Below are 25,185 nucleotides of genomic sequence, written 5' to 3' on the forward strand. Positions count from 1 at the left end.
ACATAGGGAGGTAGACCCAGTGCTTTGTTTCTGCTGGCTCATGGCTTTTTCCACAGCTTAAAGTGATTACCTCCCCACTGGGTCCACATTGTACCTCTGAATGCCCAAGATTAAGACGGGGCTGTGAGATAGATCTTCTGTTTTATGCACAGTTTTTACTTTACTCCATTACTTTATGTGAAATCAATTTTAGGCCTAGTGTTAGCCAGTGTATCTTCGTTATCTTGCCCTGTTTCTATCCTTCAGCATGATTATCCAAACAATCCCTATCAGGGGTAGAGCAACAGTGGTGAAGCAGCAAGCATGTAAAGCAGCGGCACTTCTGTAATGGCTTCTGTAATGGCAAACCAATGTTTAAGTCACAAAATCATAAGTACGTTTATTGTAACAAACACATGAATGAATGAAATAAGGAGGATGGTGCAGCTTTTTAAGGGGTTCCACCAGGTGCCAGGCAGCAATTGGTAGGTATTGCTGGAGGCGTTCCAAGGCATCTGCAGCACAGCACAGGTTACCAGGTAGAGACAGTGGACATAACACCGCCGTTCTGCTAGCAAACAAGCTAAAATGATGGTAATTAGCCTAGTAATACTGAGCTCTCATTCTGTCAGTGAGTTCAAAGATGTTCTTCTCATGAAGTGGTTCTCAGTCCTCGGCAGCCAGAGCCCCGCTGGTTTTCATTCTGTCTAATTGGGGACTATTTTACACCTGGGATGCCAGGTGAATACAATTAACTGCGATTAACTGCCTGTCAGAATAGAAAACCAGCAGTGCTCTGGGTCCCGAGAAACAGGATTAAGAACCACTGTTGTAGTGACTTGTGAGGATGGCTGCTTTTCATGGCACTCTGCAGCTGGTTGAACTAAGCCTGCCTGATCTCGATAAGTGGCCTTACTTACATCCGTTTTTCCATTTTGAACCTCATCCCTCATTTTCTACATCTTCTCCAACTTTATAAATTGTCCTTGTTCCTCCCTTAAGGATTTGTGTTGTGTCTTGTATATCCTTTGTGTAACAGACCATAGTTTTGAACGAGGGTTGGCTCCTGTATGGAAAACAAACTAAGGGGATCCTTCATCTGACCATTGGAGTTATTTAGGTTTAGCGGTTGTCTCATAGGACTTCTCTGCTCCTTTTGATTTCATAGCACCAGACGTTTGCTGAAGCATGTAGTGCTGGTGAAGGAAACTTAGAAACATGCCAGGGCACAATGGTCAAATACATTTTGGAGAAATATAAAAAAAAAACAAGGCCCGCTGGATTTATTTTTTTTTTTTTATTTTTGCCATTTTTGACTTTATTTGAAAGTTGGCAATAGAGATCAACAGGAAAGATTGGGTGAGAGAGAGAGGGGGACAATATGCGACAAAGGTCCCAGGTCAGATTCAAACCCTGGACTCCGCAGTTACATGAAGCTGAGGTTGGACAATGACTATTCCTGGCTTGTTCTTAAAATCCCATGGTTTCTTGTCTACACCGAAAATGATCATAAGATCAAAGAACATGATTGAGATTACTGCAAGCCATAATTGCAAGTGAAACCGCATTTACGCCTAATCACAATCAGTGGCCTTACTTGCAGTAATGATGTTAATTCTGTGTGTGTATTTGTGTCTGTGTAGTTTTACAGTTTCGATTACTGACTCTCTCTCCCCTTTTCTCCTCTCCTCTCCTCTCCTCCCAGGATCCGTCCTCAGATGGCCAAGGAGAAGATAGAGGGCTGCCATGTTTGCACACTGGTCACACCTGGAGAACCACAAGTCCTCCTGGGAAAGGACAAGGCCTTCACCTATGACTTTGTGTTTGATATTGACTCAGAGCAGCAGCACATCTACCAGGCCTGTGTGCACAAACTCATTGAGGGCTGCTTCGAGGGCTACAACGCCACTGTGTTCGCTTATGGACAGGTACGACACAGAGACGCATGGGGAAGCATTCACAAACATGTGTATGGATTCATGCATGCATTGTATGGTTAAGCTGCACGTAACACAAAAACTACAGTAAGACACAACAACAACAGAAAGAGATAAAAGCAAATAATAAAATAGTTCACACAAGGGACTATACATATGCAAACAGATGTGTATACACTCACACTTACACACAGTAACACAGTTATAATCGAGTGATATCAGAACTAATTGATAATAATAATAATAGACTGGAATTGCCTATACTCACATGTAAAGAATGATTACGCACAGCACATACAGTCATGCTCGTTTGAAGAGCAGTCGGTTGGGATGTCTGATGTTGGGGGATAAACGGTGTGTGAAATGTGTGTTGTTTCAGACGGGCTCGGGGAAGACCTACACCATGGGGACAGGCTTCGATGTGAGCGTGGGTCAGGAGGAGCAGGGCATCATTCCGCGGGCCGTTCACCAGCTGTTCGAGGGGATCCAGAGGAGGCGGACACACGCCCAGGAGGCAGGCACCCAGCCACCCGACTTTAAAGTCAGCGCCCAGTTCCTAGAGGTAGGGGAATGCACACGTGCAGATGCACACACATATATAGATGCACATTGTAACACATTCTTGAGTGATCTCACATTTTAACACCAGTTTAAGTAACGCACATGCACACAAAGATGCAGACACAATGCTTATTTTAACACACTGTCTGTGTTGTCGTCATTTTGTTATGTGCATGTGCATATGTGTGTACTGGGATGGATACTCTCCCAATGTTGTCCCTATTAACTCTAACCAGATGGGACATTCCAGGGAGACAGGAGGATCAGCCCCCTCTTCCACAAACAGGAAGTGACAACACGATGACAGATGGGCGGGAATGTCTCTGTGCAATGTTGGTCCTGATTAATGTCGGCCATTACCTCTGACATTATTACCCATCAGTGTGTGGAAGGAGATGGATAAGAGAGAGGGATGAGAGGGAGGGAGGGATGGTTGTGTTGGAGCCATGAGCTAATATGACAAGTAATAATTGCCCCCAGAGGTTCCTGACATGTCTGGGTAGCCTTTGGGGGGTAGACAATTTTGTGTGTGTGTGTGTGTGTGTGTGTGTGTGTGCTCCATGTGCGAGTTCAGCAGTCTAGTAATGGACAACCAGACAACTAAAAGGACCTGATTATATTAATAATGATTTAACTCTCACCATTTCTACCAACCATCCCCCTCTTTCTTCTTTCCATTCCCCTTTCCCTCTTTCTAGTTTGTTCATCTGTAGGCTGTCAGGTCAGAGGGTTATCTCTGTTGATGGTAAACAGATGTGTGTGTGTGTGTGTGTGTGTGTGTGTAGTAGGTGGAAACAGCTGAGCCTTCAGCTGACCTCTGCGGCCCTTGCCCTCATTGGTTTCGGAGAGGTCATTCTGGAGAGCTGTGTGTGATGAAGACACACTGCTGTGGGGAAAGGGGATTAGGAGAAAATGAGAATCTCTACTGAAACATTGTAAAGAATTCTAGAAAAAGTAGTTTGTGATAACATTAAGTCATTAAGTATTAATGGTTACTGTATGCAATACAATGATGTGTATTTATGATCTCTCTGTGTGCATGCATACGTATGTGTTTCTTATTTATTGTAGTTGTACAACGAGGAGATCCTCGACTTGTTTGACGCAGCCAGAGATCCAGACAGCCGAAACAGGAAGTCCAACATTAAGATCCATGAGGACGCCAGCGGCAGCATCTACACCACTGGAGTCACCTCCAGACTGGTACAGTCGGAGCAGGAGGTGTGTGTGTGTGTGTGTGTGTGTTGTGACACCTCCAGGGGTGTTTTATTTTTTTTTCTGGGTTTTCTTGTTTCAAAATGGTCAAAACTAATACTGATTTGATATTTCTTATTTGATACTGGTTCTAATACTCTTTTCAGACCTTACTTTCATTGAATTAAAGCACATTTCATTATGCGTTTGAATAATTACTTTCAGTCTAATGATTTTACATGCCATCTGCTTTTCTAAATAAAATCAGACCACTTCTCATGAAAATGCCCAAACAAAAGAAGAAATGTTGAGTTTCCATTGTGGGCATTTACATTTTGGCTGACACGCTCATCCAGAGCGACTTACAACAAAAACGCAACAGTAACATAAGCTTTAATTCCTGTCACCAACAATTACAAGCAAACAATAATAAAGAGTGCAACACTCAGCTCCTCAATGCCCTTATAATATTCCATAGAGCGATCATGTGAGAGTGAATCCTAGTGCAGTGGACAGGGTTTGCTGTTAAGATTTGAGTGAGCTCTGACAAACCATGAGAGCTGTTCTGGAAATCCCCAGGTCAGTTGCATGTGGTGGTTGACATTGTCAAACACAACAGATACTGTAGGTCTAGGAAGATAAGGACTGAAGAGAGAGACTTGGCTGTTAACAGGCCGCCTCTAAGCCAGACTGCTTGGACCCATCAGGCTATTTTGTGAGAGAAAGGAGTGATACCGGTCTGTAGTTTTTGATGTCAGATGACTCAAGGATAGGTTTCTTGAGAAGTGGCGTGACTCTAGCTGACTTGAAGGCGGTTGGTACACAGCCAGATGTCGGGGACGAGTAACAATGGTAGTAAGGAAGTGGAGCAGATCAGCAGTGACAGTCTGGAGGTAGGAGGATGGGATGGGGTCAAGAGGGCAGGAGGAACGTTTGCTGCTGGAGATGAGTTTGACGACTATGTCTGGGGGGAGAGGAGAGAGAGATGACAAGCCGGTGTCAGACAGGTTAATAGAAGAGGCAGGTAGTGATTTAGAGGGAGGAGAAGGAGCCTCTGGTGTCGTCAACTTTCTTCTCAAAATAGGGGACAAGTCTTCAGTAGAAAGACGAGGGGGGAGTAGGTGGTGGAGGGTTGAGAAGAGAGGAAAAAATAGAGAAATGTCTCCGGGGGTTAGGAACAGATTATCACATTTTAGAGAGGTAAAGTTGGTCGATCTAGCTGCAGAGACAGAATCGGAGGAGGAGGAGAGGAAAGACTGAAAGTGGGAGGGGTCGTCTGACAAGCCAGGCTTGTGCCACTTTTGTCTCAGCTGCAAGAAGCCGTGTGCGTTCAGTTCTCAAGACTTCAGACACCCAAGGGGCAGGTGGAGACAGACGGCAGGTCTGGAGGAGAGACAACAGAAAAGGTCAAAACACAGTGAGAAAGCAGATAGAAATGTGGAGGTGGTGGAGTCAGTGGAGAGGAGAGGACAGAGGAGGAGAGGGAGAAGGAAATAAAATGGTAGACAGAAACATAACAAGGTGTTGCAGAGACATTATTAATGGAGCAGGCTCTAAAGAAGACAAGTCCAGCTAGTCCAGAGTGTAGTAGGATGCAGAGGGTGAAAGAAACAGGTTTCTCTAGCAAGCCAGCAAGTGAACCTGGGGGATGATAAAGGCATCTAACAATTTGAAGCTTTTTGTGATCTTTTGATACCTTTTAAGATTTACAGTCAGTTTTGCTACAAACATTTTTATGGTACAGGTATAATTTTTTAATACCCCTTCCTATAATTCACCAGTTAATCTTGTACTTTTTTTGGCTAATTGCTTTTCACTACTTCTCTTCAAGATATAAGCTGTAACCAAATGTCCCCCATACTGTGTGTTGTGCAGCTGTTGCAGTGTCTGAAGCTGGGTGCTCTGTCCCGGACCACGGCCAGCACCCAGATGAATGCCCAGAGCTCCCGCTCCCATGCTATCTTCACCATCCACCTCTGTCAGATGAGAGTCTGCCAACTGCCTCGACTGGTAAGCGATGGAGTGAGGGGGGGAGGGGGGAGCAAGAGAGGAGAAAAGGATGGGTTGAGCGAGGAGAGTCTCATTACATCTTCATAATCCATCTCTGTTAGATAAGAGTCTGTCAACTAGCAGATGGAGGAAGGGAAGAAGGGAGGGAGGGGGTGAGGGGTTAGGATAGGATATGATGAAAAAGGGGGAAAAGAAATACACGTTGAGAAGAGAAAGATAGAAAAAAAGTGAGAGAGGGTAGAGCAAACAAAAAAGAACGAAACAAATAGAGAAGGAAACAAGAAAACAAATTTAGCAATATCAAGTTAGAAGGGGTGATTGTAAGGAGTGAAATTGCTCCTCCCAAATGAGAAACTCAAACTGGTGAACTGCTTCTTAGCTTACTTCACTGTATGTCTTTTATCCTTCTCCCTGTCTCCACTAGGAGAACGGAGGAGGGGAGAACGGGGAGTTGAACGGTGTGAGCTCCAGCTCCATCGCCCAGCCCGAGTACGAGACGCTGATGGCCAAGTTCCACTTTGTGGACCTGGCCGGGTCGGAGAGACTCAAACGCACCGGGGCCACAGGAGAAAGGGCCCGCGAGGGAATCTCCATCAACTGTGGACTGGTGAGAGAGACATAGACAGTGTGTGTATGTGTGTGTGTGTGTGTCCATATGCATGGTTGTGAGTGGTGTGACTGTTGTGAGACTGCTTTTTTGATGTCAGTAAGCTAAATATGTTAGAAAACTAGTCTATGATGAATTTGTGTATCTGTGTGTGTGTGTGTGTGTGTGGTAGCTGGCCCTGGGGAATGTGATCAGTGCTTTAGGGGACCAGGCTAAGAAGGGAGGCCACGTCCCCTACAGAGACTCCAAACTCACTCGCCTGCTACAGGACTCACTGGGCGGCAACAGGTACATACACAAACACACGTACAGAAAAATCATTAACATCTAAGATTGCGCATGAATGTGTGCTTACATACTGTACACTACATTGAAAACTGCATGACAAATGCAGACACCAAGGTTCCCACTGGTCATGGAATTTCTGGAATATCTTAGAAGTTTGAGAGGTGTACTATATTCCAGACGGGGAAAGTCAGGGAGTTGGATAAATTCCCTGACACTTTACAGGAATATGGCAGAATGTATTTTGCAACTTTTTTCACACATTCATCGCATTAGCTGGTGGTTTTCAGCTGATTTTCTCCACAATAATTCCAACTGTAGTGGAGACCAGACTGTTTACCCCTTTAGATATTTTCATAGCTGAAAAACAACATTAACAAACCAGGAAGGAAGATTTTTTTTAGGTCATGGAAGCGCCCCGCCTTAGTTATGGAAAGCCGTGGAAAAGTAATGAAATTTTACATCAGGGCCACAGTGGGACACACAAATACACAGACACACACACACACACACACACACGCACACGCACACGCACACGCACACACACACACACACACACATGCACGCACACACACACACACACACACACACACACACACATTCCAAGTAAAAGTTCATGACATACTGTACACACAAAAAGACACAAAACAGACAGATTGATGCTCAGAAACCACGTCTCTCGCTCCTCTCCAGTCGTACGGTGATGATCGCCTGCGTCAGTCCGTCGGACCGGGACTTCATGGAGACGCTGAATACACTGAAATATGCCAACCGCGCCCGAAACATCAAGAACAAGGTGGTGGTGAACCAGGACAAGACCAGCCAACAGATCAGCGCCCTGCGTGCTGAGATAGCCCGCCTTCAGATGGAACTGATGGAGTATAAAGCGGTGAGAGATGGAGGGATGGAGGGAAGGAAAGAGGAAGGAATGGATGGTGGAAGGCAGGAAGCATTGTGGGAGAGAGAAACAGAGAGGATGTGATGGAGTAAATGGGGGGGAAAGAGGGAGGAGGTCAGAAATACAGCTAGGGAGGGATGAATGAATCGGGGGAGAGATAAGGAATGGAAGGTGGGGGGTTGAAGGAAAGAGAGAAAACGCGTGACTGTAACTGATGATGTTATGAGGTGGTGAGAGAGAGGGATGGATGGAGGGGAAGAGGAGGAGAGGAGGTGAATGGAGGAATGATAAATGTGAGTGGTGTTGAGTGGAAAGAGACACAGACGGCACTGATGGGAATGATCAGGTGCAAAGCAGTAAGAGAAGGCAGAATGGAGAGAGAGGGAGTGCAAGAAAATGAGATGCCATGCCTACAGAAGGAGCTGTTCATCAAAACTGAAGGAGATCATTGAAGATTCAGCAGCTTTTGACGTTATAATATAGATATACATTGATCTGTGTGCTCTAATGATCATCTCCTTCAGTTCTGCTGAGTGTACTTTTCCTGAGAAGCTCCGGATTTGCTTGCTTTGAGCTGGCCGAAGGACTGGGGAGCTATTAGGACCATTATACAGTAAGAGGAGAGTTATGAAGGCATATCAAGAAAACAACGAGGTGTGATTGAAGGAGATGAGACAGGAAAAAGGGAGGAAATTGAAAGAGGGTTGTAGGATTAGTTAAAAGGAAAGGAAAGGGGACAGAAGGAGGAGGAGGAGATGGGTGAATGTAGTCCGAGTCTGTAAAGATCGCTTTCCACGTTTTCATCAACTCTGACCTCTGAGGTTACAGGAAACGAGGGATCGTTAAGCTGGTTCGTCAGTCTATTATATGATTAAGAGGGTTACTATGGTTACTAGAGGTTAGAGTTAATGCGTGGCCATGGCGAGGGACTGTGACTTGACAACTCGTTGTAATAAGGGACGTGATCTGACTGGAGTCTGCAAGTAATGGAGCGTTGGATTGGTGGAAGTAATGGTGTCTGCTGGCAGTGACTGGATTAAGTAGTGACTCTGTCCTATACTTATGGAACACCATTTTTTTAAATACATTTTTATGGAAATAATTACTTGTCAATGGGTATGTGGGGTCCAGCTTTGAAAGGTTAACCAATGATTAAAGAAAGTCTTTTTCCCTACAATGCTTGTGGTATTCAAGGCCAAGGTCATTATTATCATGCTGAGCGGTGTCTTCTCTGTGCAGGGGAAGCGTGTGGCAGGTGAGGATGGTTCGGAGGGCTTTAGTGACCTGTACCAGGAGAACGCCATGCTGCAGAGAGAAAATGACACACTGCGCCTCAGGGTAAAGGCCATGCAGGAGACCATTGACCACCTCAACACTCGTGTCACACATCTGCTGGCCAATGAGGTCAGCTCACTGCTCACCAAGTCAGGTACGTGAGGGAGATACATAATTATATAACTGTTTAAACCCCAGCTGAACTCCAATGCCCTGTGTTTACCCTTTTAAATCCTTTTTTTTTATATAAGTATATCCATGGTCAACGTCTTGCACGTATTCTTTATTTGTTGTTGCTGCTTCATTTGGGCTACATCATTTTTGTATTGAGTGACCATGGGGATGCATTGGAACAGTTTTTAAATGGGGCATCAACTTTTCTTACTGAGAGCATTCTGTGGCCTCTCCATGACTTGCCTTTGACCTTTGACCCATAGGTGAGGGCAACGCAGAGATTGGGGATCTAATCCAGAACTACATCCGAGAAGTGGAGGAACTTAGGTAAAGTCTCTAATCTTGCCAGGATGCCTGCCTTTATGCACTGCCATCCATTGTAGCCTAAAAACTCTTTTAGCCAGTGAACTTCTCTGTATGTGTTGCACTCCGCTGTTTCGCCATACACTAAGTAACCCTCACTGAAATCATCAAAGGCTCAAACTGAAGTTGGATCCTAGCGCCAACTTTGCCACCTTTTCCCTTTCCCCTTTCCTTTGCTTTGGTTTTTTTTGTAGTAGAGACATTTTTTGGCTTTGAAATTGGTACAAGGAATGGCAGTGAATTATAAACATGAGTTGTAAAAGTAATTTGAAGTTGTAAATGGTTTGTTTTCATTTGCATTGCTTAAAAACATTGCAGCAAACATTTTCTGCACCATGAATTGTTATTAGGGAATTACTTTACATCAGCAACTCCTACCTTTCAAGAATCTGTGTATGTATTCCCTTAACCTATACACTCAAAAATACAGATTGAGGCTTTAATCAGCACATTATAAGTCGGGTGAAATATTGTTACCAGTCTTTCAATATGACAACATTTTTGCCCTTCTCAAAACCACCAAGTACACAGAAAAAAACCCATAAGGGAATTAATAGCATTTTTGTCCGATCCTCTCTCTCTCTCTCTCTCTCTCTCTCTCTCTCCTCTCTCCTCCCCTCCTCCTCTCCCAGATCCAAGCTCCTGGAGAGCGAGGCCATGAACGAGTCTCTGCGGCGCCAGGTGTCCCGGCTCTCCTCTCGCACCCCGTTCCCCTCCTCCACTCTTAGCCCAGCCCCTGGCCACCCCCCTGGCTCCTCCCCTGCCCCCATGTCCATGGAGGCTGAGATGACGGACGTGATTCGCCGAGCCAAGATGGACATCGAGAGGCTGAAGAAGAAGGAGAGGAGGCAGAGGAGGATGAGGTGAGGAGGAAAGGAGGGGATGGGGAAGCAGAGAGCGGGGTGGGGCGGGTGGGCGATGTTGGGATATAGCTGGACTATGAAACAAAACAGGACTTTGTTCACCCGTGGCCTCAAGTTCAAGCTGTGCCTTTAAGCTCCCTTGTCCTCATACAGTATCTCCAAACATTTTGGCACGATATAAATTTGATCTCTCATCATTCCCCCCTAAGCCCTTGTCTGCGCACTCTTAAAAGATGTGAAAGCTGAGAAAGCACGATAAGTGCATTGATTGCTCCTGCCCAAACACTCACTCTTCCCTCCTCATTGCTTTTCCCTTCTAGATTAAGAGGCACATCACAAGTCGATTAGGGCTTTGGAAAGGCAGCGTTTGAATAAAATTGGGATGCGGCCAGGGCTGTGTAGTAATGCTGGCATGGACACAAGAAGGTCTAATTCACTTGGCGAGTGGGTCATGAGAGAGCGAAGGGTACAGGCACATACATAGCCCAACAGGCTAATTGAGCTTTAATAGGACAAGGATGAGGAGGGAGGGAGAGGGAAACGGAGAGATGGGATGGGTGATGACCGGGGGGTTGTAAAAGAGGGAGTGATGGGAAGAGTAAAATTGGCAATAAAACGAAAAGAGCTAAAGGGCAAGAGGGGGGTAGATGAGCTGAAGAAGTCTTTGCTAATGACTTCAGAGGTCTGATTTCTCTGTGAGCATTTGGCAACACTCCCAAAGCCCTAACGGTGGATATTTGGAGCATATGACATCTCAGTTATGTGGAAGAGACAGAGGGTTTCTAATGCATGGTAATGTACAAAAAACATTCAATATACTAGATGAAGTGGACAGACTTATCAACGATAGGTGAAAATTATAATTCTCATTAATTAGATTACACTTTTGAAAAAAAATTATGTGTACCTTTTTGAATTCCAGTTGTAACCTGACTTGACTAACATGCTTTTCCCCTCCTGCAGTCCAGAGCTGGAGAAAGGCCTGAAGAAACGAGTGAAACTGCACGCTCACGAGAACGGAGAGAATGGCCAGAACGGGCAGAGCGGGGAAAATGGACAAAACGGACAGAATGGAGAGATCGATTCAGATGACAATAACACTGAGGTAAGGTGCTTATGTCAGCATTTAGAAGCATTTCATGCTAAAAACAAACAGATGAGAGTCTAATGTGTGTGTGTGTGTGTGTGTGTGTGTGTGTGTGTGTGTGTTTAGGACATTATGTCTCCCCTGCAGGAGGAGAGTGGTTGTGATGAGGATGAGGGGGAGGATGAAGAGGAGGGAAGGGAGGAGGACGAGGAGTTTGACAGTGACGAGAGCCTGGTGGATTCAGACTCGGACACTGATGAGAAAGGTGTGTTTCTAACATCCGTTATTACAGAGCGACCAGACCACCTCTCATGTCCTTTTAGCATTTACTGCCACCTTATCTGCATCTCCACTTTCCATCAGGACATCTTTTGTTTTGTCAGACAGTTCACAGTGAAGCTGGAGAGGAGACATTTTACAGTGTAGAATGAGCTGGATTTGAACTTGCACTGCATGGACAGTTTCCTGAACACACAGTTAGCCAACGCCTGTTTAAAGTCAAACCAATCCAATAAAGACAACAAAAACAACAAAATTGTAATGGTAACTAGCATTAGATACATAATGTAATAATGTTATACAAATGAGGTGATGACTGCCAAGAGATGACAGCAGACGAGGAGAAACTGAAGCTAAAACTCACCTTCACAATCGAAGAGGTAACTTTAGGTGAAGAACTTGCAGCCTTTCTCTAGTTTAGACTCAGGAGTCAATGAAAACAGGTCAGCAAGTCTTCGTACTTCACCAATGTTAATTTTGGGCAGGTTGCGGGCCTATGGGGCTTTAAACTCTTCTCTGCGTTCTATCTGACCTTTGCCCTCTGACCTCCAGCCAACTTCCAGGCAGACCTGGCGGACCTGACCTGTGAGATCGAGATCAAACAGAAGCTGATAGACGAGCTGGAGAACAGCCAGCGGAGGCTACTGATGCTGAAGCTGCAGTACGAGGAGAAGCTCATCCTGCTGCAGAACAAGATCAGAGACACGCAGCTGGAGAGAGACCGCGTGCTGCAGAACCTCAGTGAGTAACGGCATCATGGGAGACGTAGTTTATAGATATGTGTTGTGTAGACAGGAACAGGACTGCATACGACTGAACTTCAGTGAGCAGTGGAATATAGACTGAGGATGTCATGCCATAAAACAAACAAAAAAAACTTGATAGAGACTGATCAAGGTCATCTTGTGTTGATGATTATGGGTAATGTAGTCCCATAATGTTTCATTAACATTGTCCTGTGTCTGCATAGTGTCCATGGAGAACTACACGGAGGAGAAGGCCAGCCGGATCAAGCAAGAGTACGAGAAGCGTCTGAAGGAGATGAACCGCGACCTGATGAAGCTCCAAACTGCACAGAAGGAGCACGCGCGCCTCCTCAAAAACCAGGGGAGGTACGAACGGGAGCTGAAGAAACTCCAGACCGAGGTCAATGAGATGAAGAAAGCCAAGGTACAGAGAGGGGAAGGAGTGTGGAGGAGGAGTGGGAGCGTGCATGAGAGAGAGTGTGCATGCGACTGTCTGTTTGAGCAGGAATAAAGTGTGTTATGATGACGATGCTGTCCCTAGGTGTCACTGATGAAGCAGATGAAGGACGAGCAGCAGAGGAGGAGGATGGTGGATGCTAAGAGGAACCGTGAGATCGCCCAGCTCAAGAAGGAGCAGCGACGACAAGAGGTTAGGCTGTGTGTGTGTGTGCTTGGGAGGGAGACACCTGGCTTCATCTGTCTCACCAAAATTGGCAAGAGTCATATAAAGTGTTATTTCATATAAACACATTTCACCTGCAAACTAGATTTTGCAGTCTTTACAAACATTTTCCTGCTATTTCAGCACATTTCAATGTCTTACACAGAAATAGAAAGAAATATTGAGAAATTGGGTGCAAGATGTGTACAGTATGTGAGTGGCAGGCCTCCTTGCTGCTATCTATGTACCCACACAGTGCATCTGAAAGACCCCAGTCTCCCTCCCTCCTACCCCTCCAGTACCAGATTCGTTCCCTGGAGTCTCAGAAGCGGCAGCAGGAGCTGGTGCTGCGCAGGAAGACCCAGGAAGTCACCGCCCTGCGCCGGCTGGCCAAGCCCATGTCGGAGCGCGTGGCCGGGCGCGTGGCTCGCTGGAACCAGCCTCCAGACTCTGGAGCTGATCTGTCGGCCAGCACCACGGCCAGCAGCTCCGAACCCGAGTTTGGGAGAAGTGTGAGCGGGATGGTGCGCCAGTGGAACAACAAGAACAACGCCTACGGATACATGGGAGAGAGCGAGGGGAGCATGGACGGAACGCGGATCATTGGGTAAGATCGGTCGGTGTATGCATTGTGCGTGTGTACACATGTGTGTGTGCCAGCGCTGTGTTTAATGACATTGTGCTACATAATCGCTGGTCAGTTAGCCAGTCAGTCAGCCAGATAATTAGTTAAACAAACCCATAAGCCTGATGGACTGCTGACCTTTTGCTAAGTGGATGAAGTTTCATTCAATTTCATAGACAAAGGGCACTTTATAAAGTCATTTATTGAGTTAGAGGAGAAAAGACCCACTTCAATCTGTGTTTCAGCAGAGTGTTGCAGAAGTGGACTATAAAACAGATAGATTGTTGCTCATTCTGCTTGTCAATGGGGATGATTATCTGTTGCTTTCCCTCCGGACTTTTGATTGTTGACTCTGAGCTTTATAGTTGTTTATTGTCATTTAATGGCACTCTATTTGTACTTGTATTTTTACTTTCCCTGACTTCCTACCTCCTTTCACTCCAACTTTCCTCTTCTCTTCTCTTCTCTTCTCTTCTCTTCTCTTCTCTTCTCTTCTCTTCTCTTCTCTTCTTCTCTCTCTTCTCTTCTCTTCTCTTCTCTTCTCTTCTCTTCTCTTCTCTTCTTCTCTCTCTCCTCTCCTCTCCTCTCCTCTCCTCTCCTCTCTCTTCCCTCGCTGTGTGTTTCCAGCAGCAGGAAGAAGCTGCAGCGTAAGCCAGGGGGCCTGGGCAGCATTGGAGCGGTTGGCAGAGGCAGCAGCTTCACCAAGTCTGCCCGTCAGAAGTGGCAGGCCCTGGAGCGTCGCATTCTGGACATCGTCATGCAGAGAATGACCATCGCTAACGTGGAGGCCGACATGGACCGTCTTATCAAGGTAAGAAAGGCAACAGCGCTTCCTCTCCAGCTCGAAGGAAAGGAGAGAAATGCTTGCGGTGCTGTTGTCACTGCGATTACACTTGGGTCGGTGACCTTAGAGTTATTATTCTGATAGAGTGATAAAATGTAATCCCCAAAGGTTTTTATGGGGATTTAATATTGCCTATGTGGCGATGATTTGTGCTGATGGTGGCAGCGCTGGCATGACCTTGATCTGCAGAAAATAAACTGGAGAGGATGTTTCATTTGTATGAAGTCATCAACTTCCCAGTTTGCAAGGGGCACATGAGTATGAATAGTGATTTCTTAGGGTACGTGCTCAAAAATTTTGAAGGAGGAATCGAAATGTGTTTTAGGTTACAGATTGCCCAAACCATTGGGACCCTGGCACCTGGTATGGGATGCAGGAACAGGGAGAGTAGTAGTAGTAGTAGTAGTTGTTGGAGTAATAGTTGTATTTTCTTGGGCTAATTTTTGTGAAATGTATCTTTCTAGGCCAAGACAAGCTCGTTCCCAGATATAGACATGTCAAAACTGTGCAGTGCATTTTGATCGGGAACAGTCTTTTTTTAATATGAAATGGGTAAAACTTACCCGTGTTGTATCTGCTATGTCTGACTCTTGTCACATCAAACACTTTGCCTAGTTTATTTCTCCTAGTCTGTCGGCATAAATCCCACTTGTTTGCCAGAGTGTTAGTCGTTTGCAAGACTTCTTGTTTTCTCTCTTTTCTCTCTTCATCGCTCTTCTCTCTGGAGTATTCTTGTATTATTGAAACTTTTCCTTGAGCTCTTAAGCTCAAGGAAAAGTTTTTTTTTATTGGAAGAAAGTGAGAATGTTATAGCCTGTACCAAGATCACCTTGACTGTAACACTGCACATTCATTCAGTCTTTTATTCTTCTTTTACATCTCAGAAATAGTGTTTGCGAATGTGGAAATAGCTGTTTCTTGATCTTCCATTACTCATGACATTGTCAGATTCACACAAGGACTTGGCTAGTGCAAGGTTTCATTTGGAATTAATAATCCAATAGGCTCAAATATTTTGAAAATGTAGCTCTAACATGTTTTTTTTTGTTTTCCTGTGTGTGTGCATTTGTGTTTATGTCATTGGTGAGTCAGAAGCGGGAGGAGCTGACTGTCCAACAGGAGGCGCTCCAGCACAAGAGGGAGGTGCTAATGGCGGAGGGGGAGGGGCCCGAAGCAGAGGACCGCCTCCTCCAGGAAATCAACGAGGAGATTGAGGTGCTGAACGCCAATATAGACTACATCAATGACAGTCTGTCTGACTGCCAAGCCACCATCGTACAGATAGAGGAGACCAAGGTATGAACACACACACACACACACACACACACACACACACCCACACCCACACCCACACACACACACACACACACACACACACACACATACTACCTTGCGTGCTTGCTGTCCAGTTGTGTGGTGTCACAGGAGGTTTGGGTTTTCCTACAGGATGAGCTGGACTCAGTGGACACCTCCGTGGTGATCAGCTCCTGCTCCCTGGCTGAAGCACGCCACCTCCTGGACCACTTCCTGAAGGCTTCCATAGACAAGGTCAGCTGACAGCACAGGGCTCCTGAGACCTGTTAAAACCCAGAAAACATAATGAGAGTCCAAAAGTGTGTTTTTCAGGCTTGGACACATTTTATAAAATTATGAAGTTTTTAAAAAGTCACTGAAACAACACTGATGCCGTGTAAGAGTGCAATAAAAGATTACTTTTTAGTCCGAATTTGAGGCAAGATCTAACCCTTTGGAAAAAGTGATAAAGGCACCTACTGGCCTTCTGTAGCATCAGAATATTTTCTAATATCATAAATATGTTCACATCTCATTATTTTATTTTGATTGTTGCTTTGTCACATTGATGTTTACAGAACTAGTGTAGCTGTCTTGAAAAATCCAGATTTACTCTAGTTATATAATGCTACAGTAGCAAATTGTAATCATATCATTTGTACTCATTCATGTTGGGATGTCTTGAATGTATGTTCAGTTACTGTAGATGCTGCTGCTGCTGCTGTGGATGATTTTTAACTTATGGCTCCATCTAGTGGTGTCTCTTTGGATCACAAGAAGCTCAGAATGATCAAGAGAGATGAGGAGACAGTGTGTGATCACTCATGCATTTGCATTTGTTGGTCATTGAGTGTGTGTGTGCGTGTGTGTGTGTAGGGCTTACAGGTGGCTCAGAAGGAGGCTCAGATTAGACTGTTGGAAGGCCAGCTGAGACAGACGGATGTGATTGGCTCGGCCCATAATCACATGATCCTCGACGCCCTGCGAGAGAAGGCCGAGTACATCCCCGAACTCCAGGCCCTCATCCACAACGTACAGCAGGGTGAGGGCTGGTTTTGTGTGTGTGTGTGTGTGTGTGTGTGTGTGTGTGGCTTCATACTGTATGCTCTGTTCTCTCTTTCTCTCTCTCTCCCCTCTTTTATTCCTCCTCTCTCTCCCTCTTTCTCCCTCTCCTACACCTGTAATGTATCACATACTGGATCCTGACCAGCTGTGTGTTCTGTCTGATGTCTCCTTCCAGAAAATGGCTACACCAGCACAGACGAGGAGCCCTCCGAGTTCAGCCAAGCTTCTGACAGCAGGTGAGGCTGCAGTCTGCTCTCTTACACAATATCCTTTCTCTCTCTCTCTCTCTCTCTCTCTCTCTCTCTCTCTCTCTCTCTCTCTGTCTCTTTTTCTCTAACTCTTTTTTCTCTCTTCCTCCAGTGTATCTCAAATGAAAGAATCCAACAGCCAGGATGATTTCAAACTGAAGGTACAGCTGGTTTGGTGATAATAAAGTGCATATTTGTCATTCATCCCTTGAAGCTATTGCAGCTGTGGCATCTGGATAGACATATGCTACATAGACATATTTAAAGCCAGATCCTTCCTGTTTACCCAACAAAAGTATCCTCTCCTTAGTTTCCTTGAATCCAAATTTTAATATTATAGCTGCATTTTTCTCAATGTAGTTATATTTCTGCTGGTGTCAATGGTCAAAACATTAGGTAGTCTCAATGTCTCTCAATCAATATGACACTGTATGTTGTTAAGTGATGTTTATGTTTTTGCTGTAGCATTCGTGTTTGGTCACTCACAGCAAGTTTCTTTTGCCAACAAGTCACATGGTTTAGTGTCTAAACCTCAGAGTAGCTGTCTTTCTTGTTTGCGACCACAAGGTGGCAGTATAGGCACACGCTTCAAATTCTCCTACTTCCCAATGCCTGATTTGACATTCTGTGGAAGAACCCCGATTTGATACTGATGTCCTCTTTTATTCCTCTCCGTCAAACAGTTGTTTATATTCTGTTTTATTGCTTGATTGTTTTATTATTTTTAGGTTATTTTTGCTGTTTTATTGCTTATTTTCTATTCTATTGTGCTTATATTCACTTTTCCTTTTCCCCTACTGAATCCTATCACTTTTGCCACTGCAACAACCTAATTTCCCCTGTGGGATCAATACAATTTAATCTTATCTTCATCTTATCTCTTTCTTTCCCTCATCCCACACATTTTCTCCCATTTCACTCTCTCCTCTCCTCTGTCACACACAAACACACACCGTTTCCCACCCAGATGGAGCCTCGTCTGTCAGCCCAGATGAAGGCGGTGTCAGCGGAGTATCTGGGTCCTGTCCTGGACCCCTCGTCCAGCAGCAAGCAGCAGCACATCACCAAGTCCCTGGCCTCGCTGACTGACATCCAGGAGGACGGCCTGGGCCTGGTGTCAGGCAGTCTGGGGCTGAGCCTGTCCCTCCGAGACCCCTACCACAGAGACCGGGCGTCCCGCACCATCAGCCTGCCTGTCCGGGGACACACCTTGTAAGTCCTGAAGATCTAAACAATAGTGATAAATGATGAGGGTTACTATCAAACACATCCTCACTTACCTTCCTGGAAGGGGAAACATGTTGATCATGAAGGATGTTCACCCAACTGCCAATTCCTCACATTCTTGACTGCAAAGTTTCTGATGATAGCGTGCTGCTGTTATTATTATTATAATAATAATAATAAATTGGATGGCTGATAGACTTGTTGAGGGCCCCTCCACCACGGCTTGGTAGAGCCAGCGAAAGCCGATCACGTGTCCAACTGGACAACTGATCCATGGTCCTGTTTTATAATTGTTTTTTTCTGGCAGCACAGTCTTGTGGACAGCAGCCCTGAGCACATGGAACAATCAGAACAATAAATCCTAGAGAAGAAAACAGAGAAAAATATTTCTGAAATAAATAAACAAGGACATTACAAACAACAGGAATTGCATTAATAAAACATCAGTAAACATAAAGTAACGTCTGACATGACATCCTTTTATTCTGAGCTGGCAGTGTCCCCAGAGCAGAACAAAGCAGAGCGAGTTTCCTGAGCTTAGGGCCAACTAGTCCTCATCAGATTGCCTTTATGTCAAAAATACATCAGCAAGAAAATAAACAGGTTTTTACATTTCATTTCCTGAAAAGATGACTTTTTTGAGGCAAGGTTGTCAACTATTTTTATGTTAATTTGTCTATTTGTCTCTTAATATTTACAAACTAAAACCAGTGCAAACAAGCCAGAAACATAAAACGTTCAGGTTATGGAACTGCTTCAGGGAGGGAAAAGGGAAGTCAATTAAATTTGCATTAGTTGTTGGGGGTGGGAAACCTGGTTGGGTGTGATTTGATGTGTCAAGCAATGAATATGCCAGTTGCCTTAGTCTGCTAGAATTACTGCTAATCGCATAAAATCCTTGTTGCTTATACAAGTAGATTTCTAGGACTAGTGCCTAGTTTACATGTGTATCATCCTTTTTGTGCTTAACACCTATATATTCCCTTGAAGCTCTGCTTAGTTTGCTTGTGTGCATGTGTGTGTGCGTGCGTGTGTTTGTGTGTGTGTGTGTGTGTGTGTGTGTGTGTGCGCGCGCCCTCAGTCCCAGGCAGTCTCGGGGTTATGACACTTCCCCTATGACAAGGAGGAAATCTTACGACCGTTCGTACAGGTACATGTAACGCTCTTGCGTCCAATAAAATCCAAGCGAATCCAAGATCGAATATATTGGCTGTGTAATGGCTCTGTGTTGCCCCCGGTAACTGAGGATGCCATGAAATAATGGAATGCTCCACCTTTCTGTTTAACTGTTTGATAATCCCTCCCTCTTCACTCTTTTTCCTTCCTCATCCGTACCCCCGCTCCCCCCGTCAGGCCCACTGAGGGCTACACTCCTCCCTCCTCCCCCCCACTGAGGACTAGGAACGACCGCAACGTCTTCTCAAGGCTCACCAGCAACCAAACCCAAGGTTCTGCACTGGACAAGTGAGTACACACACACACACACACACACACACACACACACACACACACACTGCTGGCCTCCAAATACCATGTGACACAATACACCATTTTAAGTCTTACATAACTGACTGTGCTCTAAAATCTGCTGGGTTCAAAAATACCACAAATTTGACCACATTGCTGGGTCAGAAGAGGAAAGAAGAACACGTTAGGTTGAATTGATTCAACTACTGGGTTGGTCTATTTAAATCCATAAGTTGGGTTGATCTTTTGACCCATGTACTGAGTGAAAATAACTATACTGCAGGGCCAGATCTCACCCGGACATTGGGTTATTCTCTATCTCATTGCAATCCCTACTTTACTTTATCATATCATATCACATTTTTCCCCATTATAGTAGTGTATTACTTGTGAAATAGCATTAATATATACACAACAATCCACGCAGAGAAAAAGAGGCAAGAAATGCCTGTGCATGCAAAATCTGTATTAACATTAAATAACATTTTAATAATGGAATTCATTAGGCAAGTTTTAAGAACCAGCATAGCTATCTAGTTATTAAAATACTTAGAGCTTAACTATCAAAGTGCTGTTTAACACAGAAGAAATGAAAAACGAGTCACTGAAAACAGATTACAACATCAGAATTACTATTTAATCTTTCACAAAACACTGAACAGCTGTCACTCTTAACTTCTGTCTCACAAAATTGTCCATTGAGCTCTCACATTAGCAGCATACAGTTGACAGCAAGCCTGTAATGAAATGTCACACTGTAATAACATTAGCCATTAGCTATTTAGTTTGCTGCGTTAACAGTAATGCATGATGTTAAGATAAAGAGAAGGTATTAGCTAACATTACACCTGTTAACAGTTAAGTCAGTTAACTTTGTTAATGTGAATCCACCATATGTGTGGCCAGAAGGCTTGTCTTTGACAAAAGTTAAGTTAATGTTAGTTTAGCTTTAAATTGGATATGGCTAATGTTAGCGCACGGCTAACTTAGATTAGGTTAGCTGATGTAGCATTAGTCTAACTCCGTTAGCTGCCAACTAGATGAAAGCCTAACTTGATTTTATACTAACTTACCATTAATTACTACTCAGTGTGAGAAACCCAAACAACCCAGAATGTTGACCCAACTTGTTCAACCAAGCAATGTGTTTACGGAAATATCCCAGACTTTTTTTGTGTGTAAATTCTCATCCAGTCACTTTAATCCCACTTTGATTTATTCCTTCCTTTCTTTTCTTCTGTTCCATGGTTTGGGGTCTTTACAAGCCTCATAGATAGGCTGAAGGTCAGGCCTATTGAGAGGAAAGTGCTCTCCTATGGGGTGAACCCTGACTCCCTTTACACTTGGCATTAACATGCATCCAGGGTGAGCAGAATGCAGTCGGATTGCTCAAAAACACATACAGTCAGGTGTAAATGCACCCAAGATGCACTGAAGATCATCTGAATTACCTCCAAAGTTGTTTTGGATGATCGGACGCATTTGGCCACATTAACAACATTACACATTAACAACAAAGTGTAAAGTGCAATGCGTCTCTAATCCATATATTATGTAGGAGCTCTGTAATAAACCTTCGTGCACAAATCCAACCAGGAAGCACATGTAAATCAAACAGGAGGACGTGAGCTCAGACAGTAACATGCTTGTCAAAAATGGATTGTCAGGACTCTGGTGGATGGGGAGACGAGGTTTTCACTGTCAGTTTTAAAGGACGTAAATATGAGAAGATGTGCGGTTTTGGCGAGGGGAAACAGAAGCCAGATTTCAGTGTGCAGATGCATTTTTATGCCAAGTATAAATATAATACAGCCACATCAGATTCTGACACCATCTGTATACGAGAGGCATGTTAATGCCAGGTGTAAAGGGGGCCAAGACTGCAATGAGCACCAGCCCGCTCTCTTCCTCCTCACAATCAATTCTAGTTTCCAGCCCTGAAAAATGTCAGCAGTTAATTTCAGTCAGTGTTTGCCTCTCCTCTAAGTTGTTTGTGTTAGTTTTGTAATCTTTATTATTCCTGAACATTTCTCAGCTTTATTGACCCCTAATTGTTTGAGAGGAAGCTGTGGGAAATGAGTTAGTGTGGATGTGTGTGTGTGTGTGTGTGTGTGTGTGTGTGTGTGTGTATGTGTGTGTGTCTGTGAGTATTTGTATGGATATGTGAATGTGTGGGTAGGAGCCTGTGGATCCTCATTATCTGGAGCAGGAGTAGGTAAATGAGTTGGTTCATGTCAGCCTTCTGTGCAGCTGTTGTCACTGGCAGCCATTTTGAATTGACTCGGGGTGACAGTGTGGGAGGATATTCATGTTTAGGGTGAAGCTGTCTTGTATCCAGTTCCCCAGGAGGACATTTCAGCCATCTTATAGAGCATGACAGTAGAGCAAGATGAGATGGTGTTCGGCTTTTTTTTTGTTTTGTCATCTTATTCTTGCAGGGAGTTTGAAGACTTCTGATTTGGTAATTGATTCCACATTTTGATGGAAGGTTGTAACATCCATTTGTTTTCTAGTGCAGACTGTTTGTGTGTGTGTGTGTGTGTGTGTGTGTGTAGAAATGTGTACATACACGTTCATGTTTCATACTTAAATAAATGTCTGATTTTGTGGATTGTGGGAAATTTCACTGAAGATTCATATATTATTCAAAGTGAATATTCATTTGAGCCATCAATTGAAATTATTTTTAATTTAATTTAATTTAATTTCATTGTCCTCACATTGTTGAGATAGCTAAGACACTTGATGTATTATCACAAGTATAAATTCACAGCCAAATGAAGCTAGTTTATTAAAAAATAATAAATAGCTGGGACAAATTGTTTGTATGAATTTTGTTTAATTGACTGTCAAACGGGAAGCAAGTGCTACTATGAAAAGAAAGAAGATTTTGATTTTCTCTATAATCATTCATAGTACATAAGTTCACATGAGACATTAAGATGCATAAAGAATTTGCTGTGATTATTTATGATTGTAAGGATGCTATCTGTTCCTGTTTTCCCCTTGACACACATTTGACTACGAGATTGGGATCAAGGATTTGACATGAAAGTGAAAGAAACACATGAGAATAATAATGAAGAGGAATTTTAAACAGTAATCAGGGTTTTCATGTCAACTCTTTGGCATTTCTGCTGGTCAACTGGAAAAAGAAGCTTTGAATCTCAGAGATCTCCTTTTTTTTAATCTTCACATTCAATTTGAACATTTACCCTCCATGAGCAATTAACTTTAAAAGGATTTTGTCCTGAGAAACTAAAACAAAAGCCAAGACCATGACATTGACGGCCACGGTCACCACTGTAATACCAAGAAATGGAGGAATTTACAGCACCTTTTAACACTGTTGTTCCCTGAAGACATATCCAGAAACATTTAGTTTTATTATTTCATACTCACAGCATAAAACACTGGCTCTCATGGTGGTGAACCTGAGGCTATTAAATATTTATAGTATAATATAATTTTTATTGCACTGCTACACACATGCCAGTCTTTCCCCGAGCTGTTGTCGAAGAACTCGGAGGGTCTAGATTTTTTCCCTTGACAGCTTGGAGTGGGCTTGCCTGTGACTTTGATTGACAGCCTTATCCTCCAATCAACTGGATTTTCCCTACTGCTAACCCTGTCTGCTATCCCCCCATGCCTCTTTCCGTATTCCCCTAATTCCTTGCTCATGGCCGGAAAGAGTAGATGTAGGAAGGGACACTGACATCACAGGAGTCACACATATGGGTTAAACTGTAAGAGCTAAAACAACGTTGTTCATTGGCCCTTGGACCCCAGTGTGTGACTCCCTTGGCATCAGTGACTCCTCCTTGACTACCTCCCTGTTTCTTTTAGCACCTTTTTGTCTGCTCTGTTTAAACCTTTAACCTTTAAGGTTGGCTCTAACACTGCTAAGGAAAAGTCCTCAAAACCAGCCATTGGTTAGCTTGGGTACCAATTTGCAGAACGATACAAACATTACAAAGTGTTTCCAAGTGTACCCAAGCTACTGGCTCCCCAAACCATCTGGAGACATTGGTCAAAGAATACAGCTATTCCATGATTATCATTGGAAAGAGGCACATTGCATGGCAAAGTGACTGATAATCAGTGGACTAGCTTTATTGTTGACTGATCTTTTCTTAACTGTTTTATATCTAAACCCCACCTATAGTCACTCCTCCCTCTTCCTTTACATTTAACCTTTTGCCAGTAACCCTTCTGTCTTTCCTTAGTGTGGTTAACCCTTTCCTCTCCCCACCCCGTCCCCTTCTCCTGCTCCTCTTCTGCCTCCAGGTCGGATGACAGCGACTCCTCGCTCTCCGAGGTGCTCAGGTAGAGGAAATGTGTCTGTCAGTCTCTGTCACTCTGTTTCCCCATTTGCCTGTAACTCACCTGGTCTCTCATCGTGTTTCCACTAATAGTCAGTGCCTCGCCTGGCCTCTCCTCCTCTTCCACCATGGGTGGGGTCGTTGTGGTGCATGCTCCAACCTTATTGGCCTTGCTGCTTTCTTGACCCACTGCCCTGTCCACCTGTGGTGTTGTCTGTGTCTGCGGTGTCCATCGCATGCGAGACCTGAATGAATCTCACCACTTGGGTGAGACCAAAGTGCAGATCTAGGAAAAAAACAGCTAAATTTGAAATGGTGCGAATATTAAAAAACTTGTGAGGCAAGCATGATCTGTCACTTCTTAAAGGAAAAATTAAACTTTGTCATTATCTACTCACCCTCATGTCAGTCGAAACACTGGTGAAGTTTGTATGTCCACATAACACAGAGCAAGTTAGCTAGCGCAGCGCCATGTCAGCCTTCTCCAAAACAACAGAAGTGGCCGGGAACATGTTCTTTAGAGTTCCAAAAAGGGCAAAAAAATGACCATAAAACTACTCCAGACTAGTTCCAGACATAATTTCATTTTTGGGTGAACTATTCCTTTAAACAAATCTCATAACTGACAACTGGACAGATCTGCAACAGTTTAAACAACACTATTGAGTTACATTTCACAATACAGACTACAGTAGTCTTATATCTTCAGAACCACGTAGGAATGATAAAACAGATAGAATGATAAAAGCAGACATTGCTTATTATCTTCATTACAACACCTTTGGGCTGTAATGAACAGCAATTCTCTCTCTCTTTATGACTGTCTCTCTCTGTCTGTCTGTCTGTCTCTCCCTCCCCCTCTCTCTCTCTCTCTCTCTCTCTCTCTCTCTCCCTCCCTCTCTCTCTCACACACATACACACACAAATACACAGACACAAATAGATGTGCCTCGTACAGACCCAAGCCCCCCTGTCTGTCTGTTTTTCTCCTTACTGCAGAGAGCACACACTGATCTCCCTCCATGGTTTCATTACAGTCTGTTGGCCTCTCGGTGCTTGGCCCTAAAACATCCATTAGCAGTTTCTGTCTAGTGCAACAACACAATGCAGTCTGATACCTTCCATGAAGATGTTGAGAATAGAATATGAACACTGTTTGCCATTTGGAACAACGC

The 25,185-nt window shown here is 44.1% G+C and overlaps 1 protein-coding gene across 1 annotated transcript; it reads left to right on the top strand.

Moving 5' to 3' along the window:
- Positions 1-1,688: 1,688 nt before the first annotated feature.
- On the top strand, positions 1,689-24,018 carry LOC144538424 (kinesin-like protein KIF21B). The gene is made up of 26 exons (XM_078282456.1): positions 1,689-1,907; positions 2,296-2,478; positions 3,549-3,698; positions 5,547-5,693; positions 6,106-6,288; positions 6,461-6,576; positions 7,267-7,462; positions 8,711-8,900; positions 9,184-9,247; positions 9,916-10,146; positions 11,110-11,251; positions 11,381-11,498; positions 12,065-12,253; positions 12,483-12,682; positions 12,800-12,907; positions 13,219-13,526; positions 14,172-14,355; positions 15,481-15,684; positions 15,835-15,936; positions 16,558-16,723; positions 16,922-16,982; positions 17,107-17,155; positions 17,962-18,206; positions 19,303-19,371; positions 19,575-19,685; positions 23,976-24,018. Exons 1-26 carry the CDS (start codon positions 1,698-1,700, stop codon positions 24,016-24,018), a joined length of 3,969 nt encoding a protein of 1,322 aa, XP_078138582.1. The 5' UTR covers positions 1,689-1,697.
- The last annotated feature ends 1,167 nt before the right edge of the window (positions 24,019-25,185 follow it).

This window comes from Centroberyx gerrardi, unplaced genomic scaffold, assembly GCF_048128805.1.
Source record: "Centroberyx gerrardi isolate f3 unplaced genomic scaffold, fCenGer3.hap1.cur.20231027 Scaffold_168, whole genome shotgun sequence".
In the NCBI taxonomy this organism is placed as follows: domain Eukaryota; kingdom Metazoa; phylum Chordata; class Actinopteri; order Beryciformes; family Berycidae; genus Centroberyx; species Centroberyx gerrardi.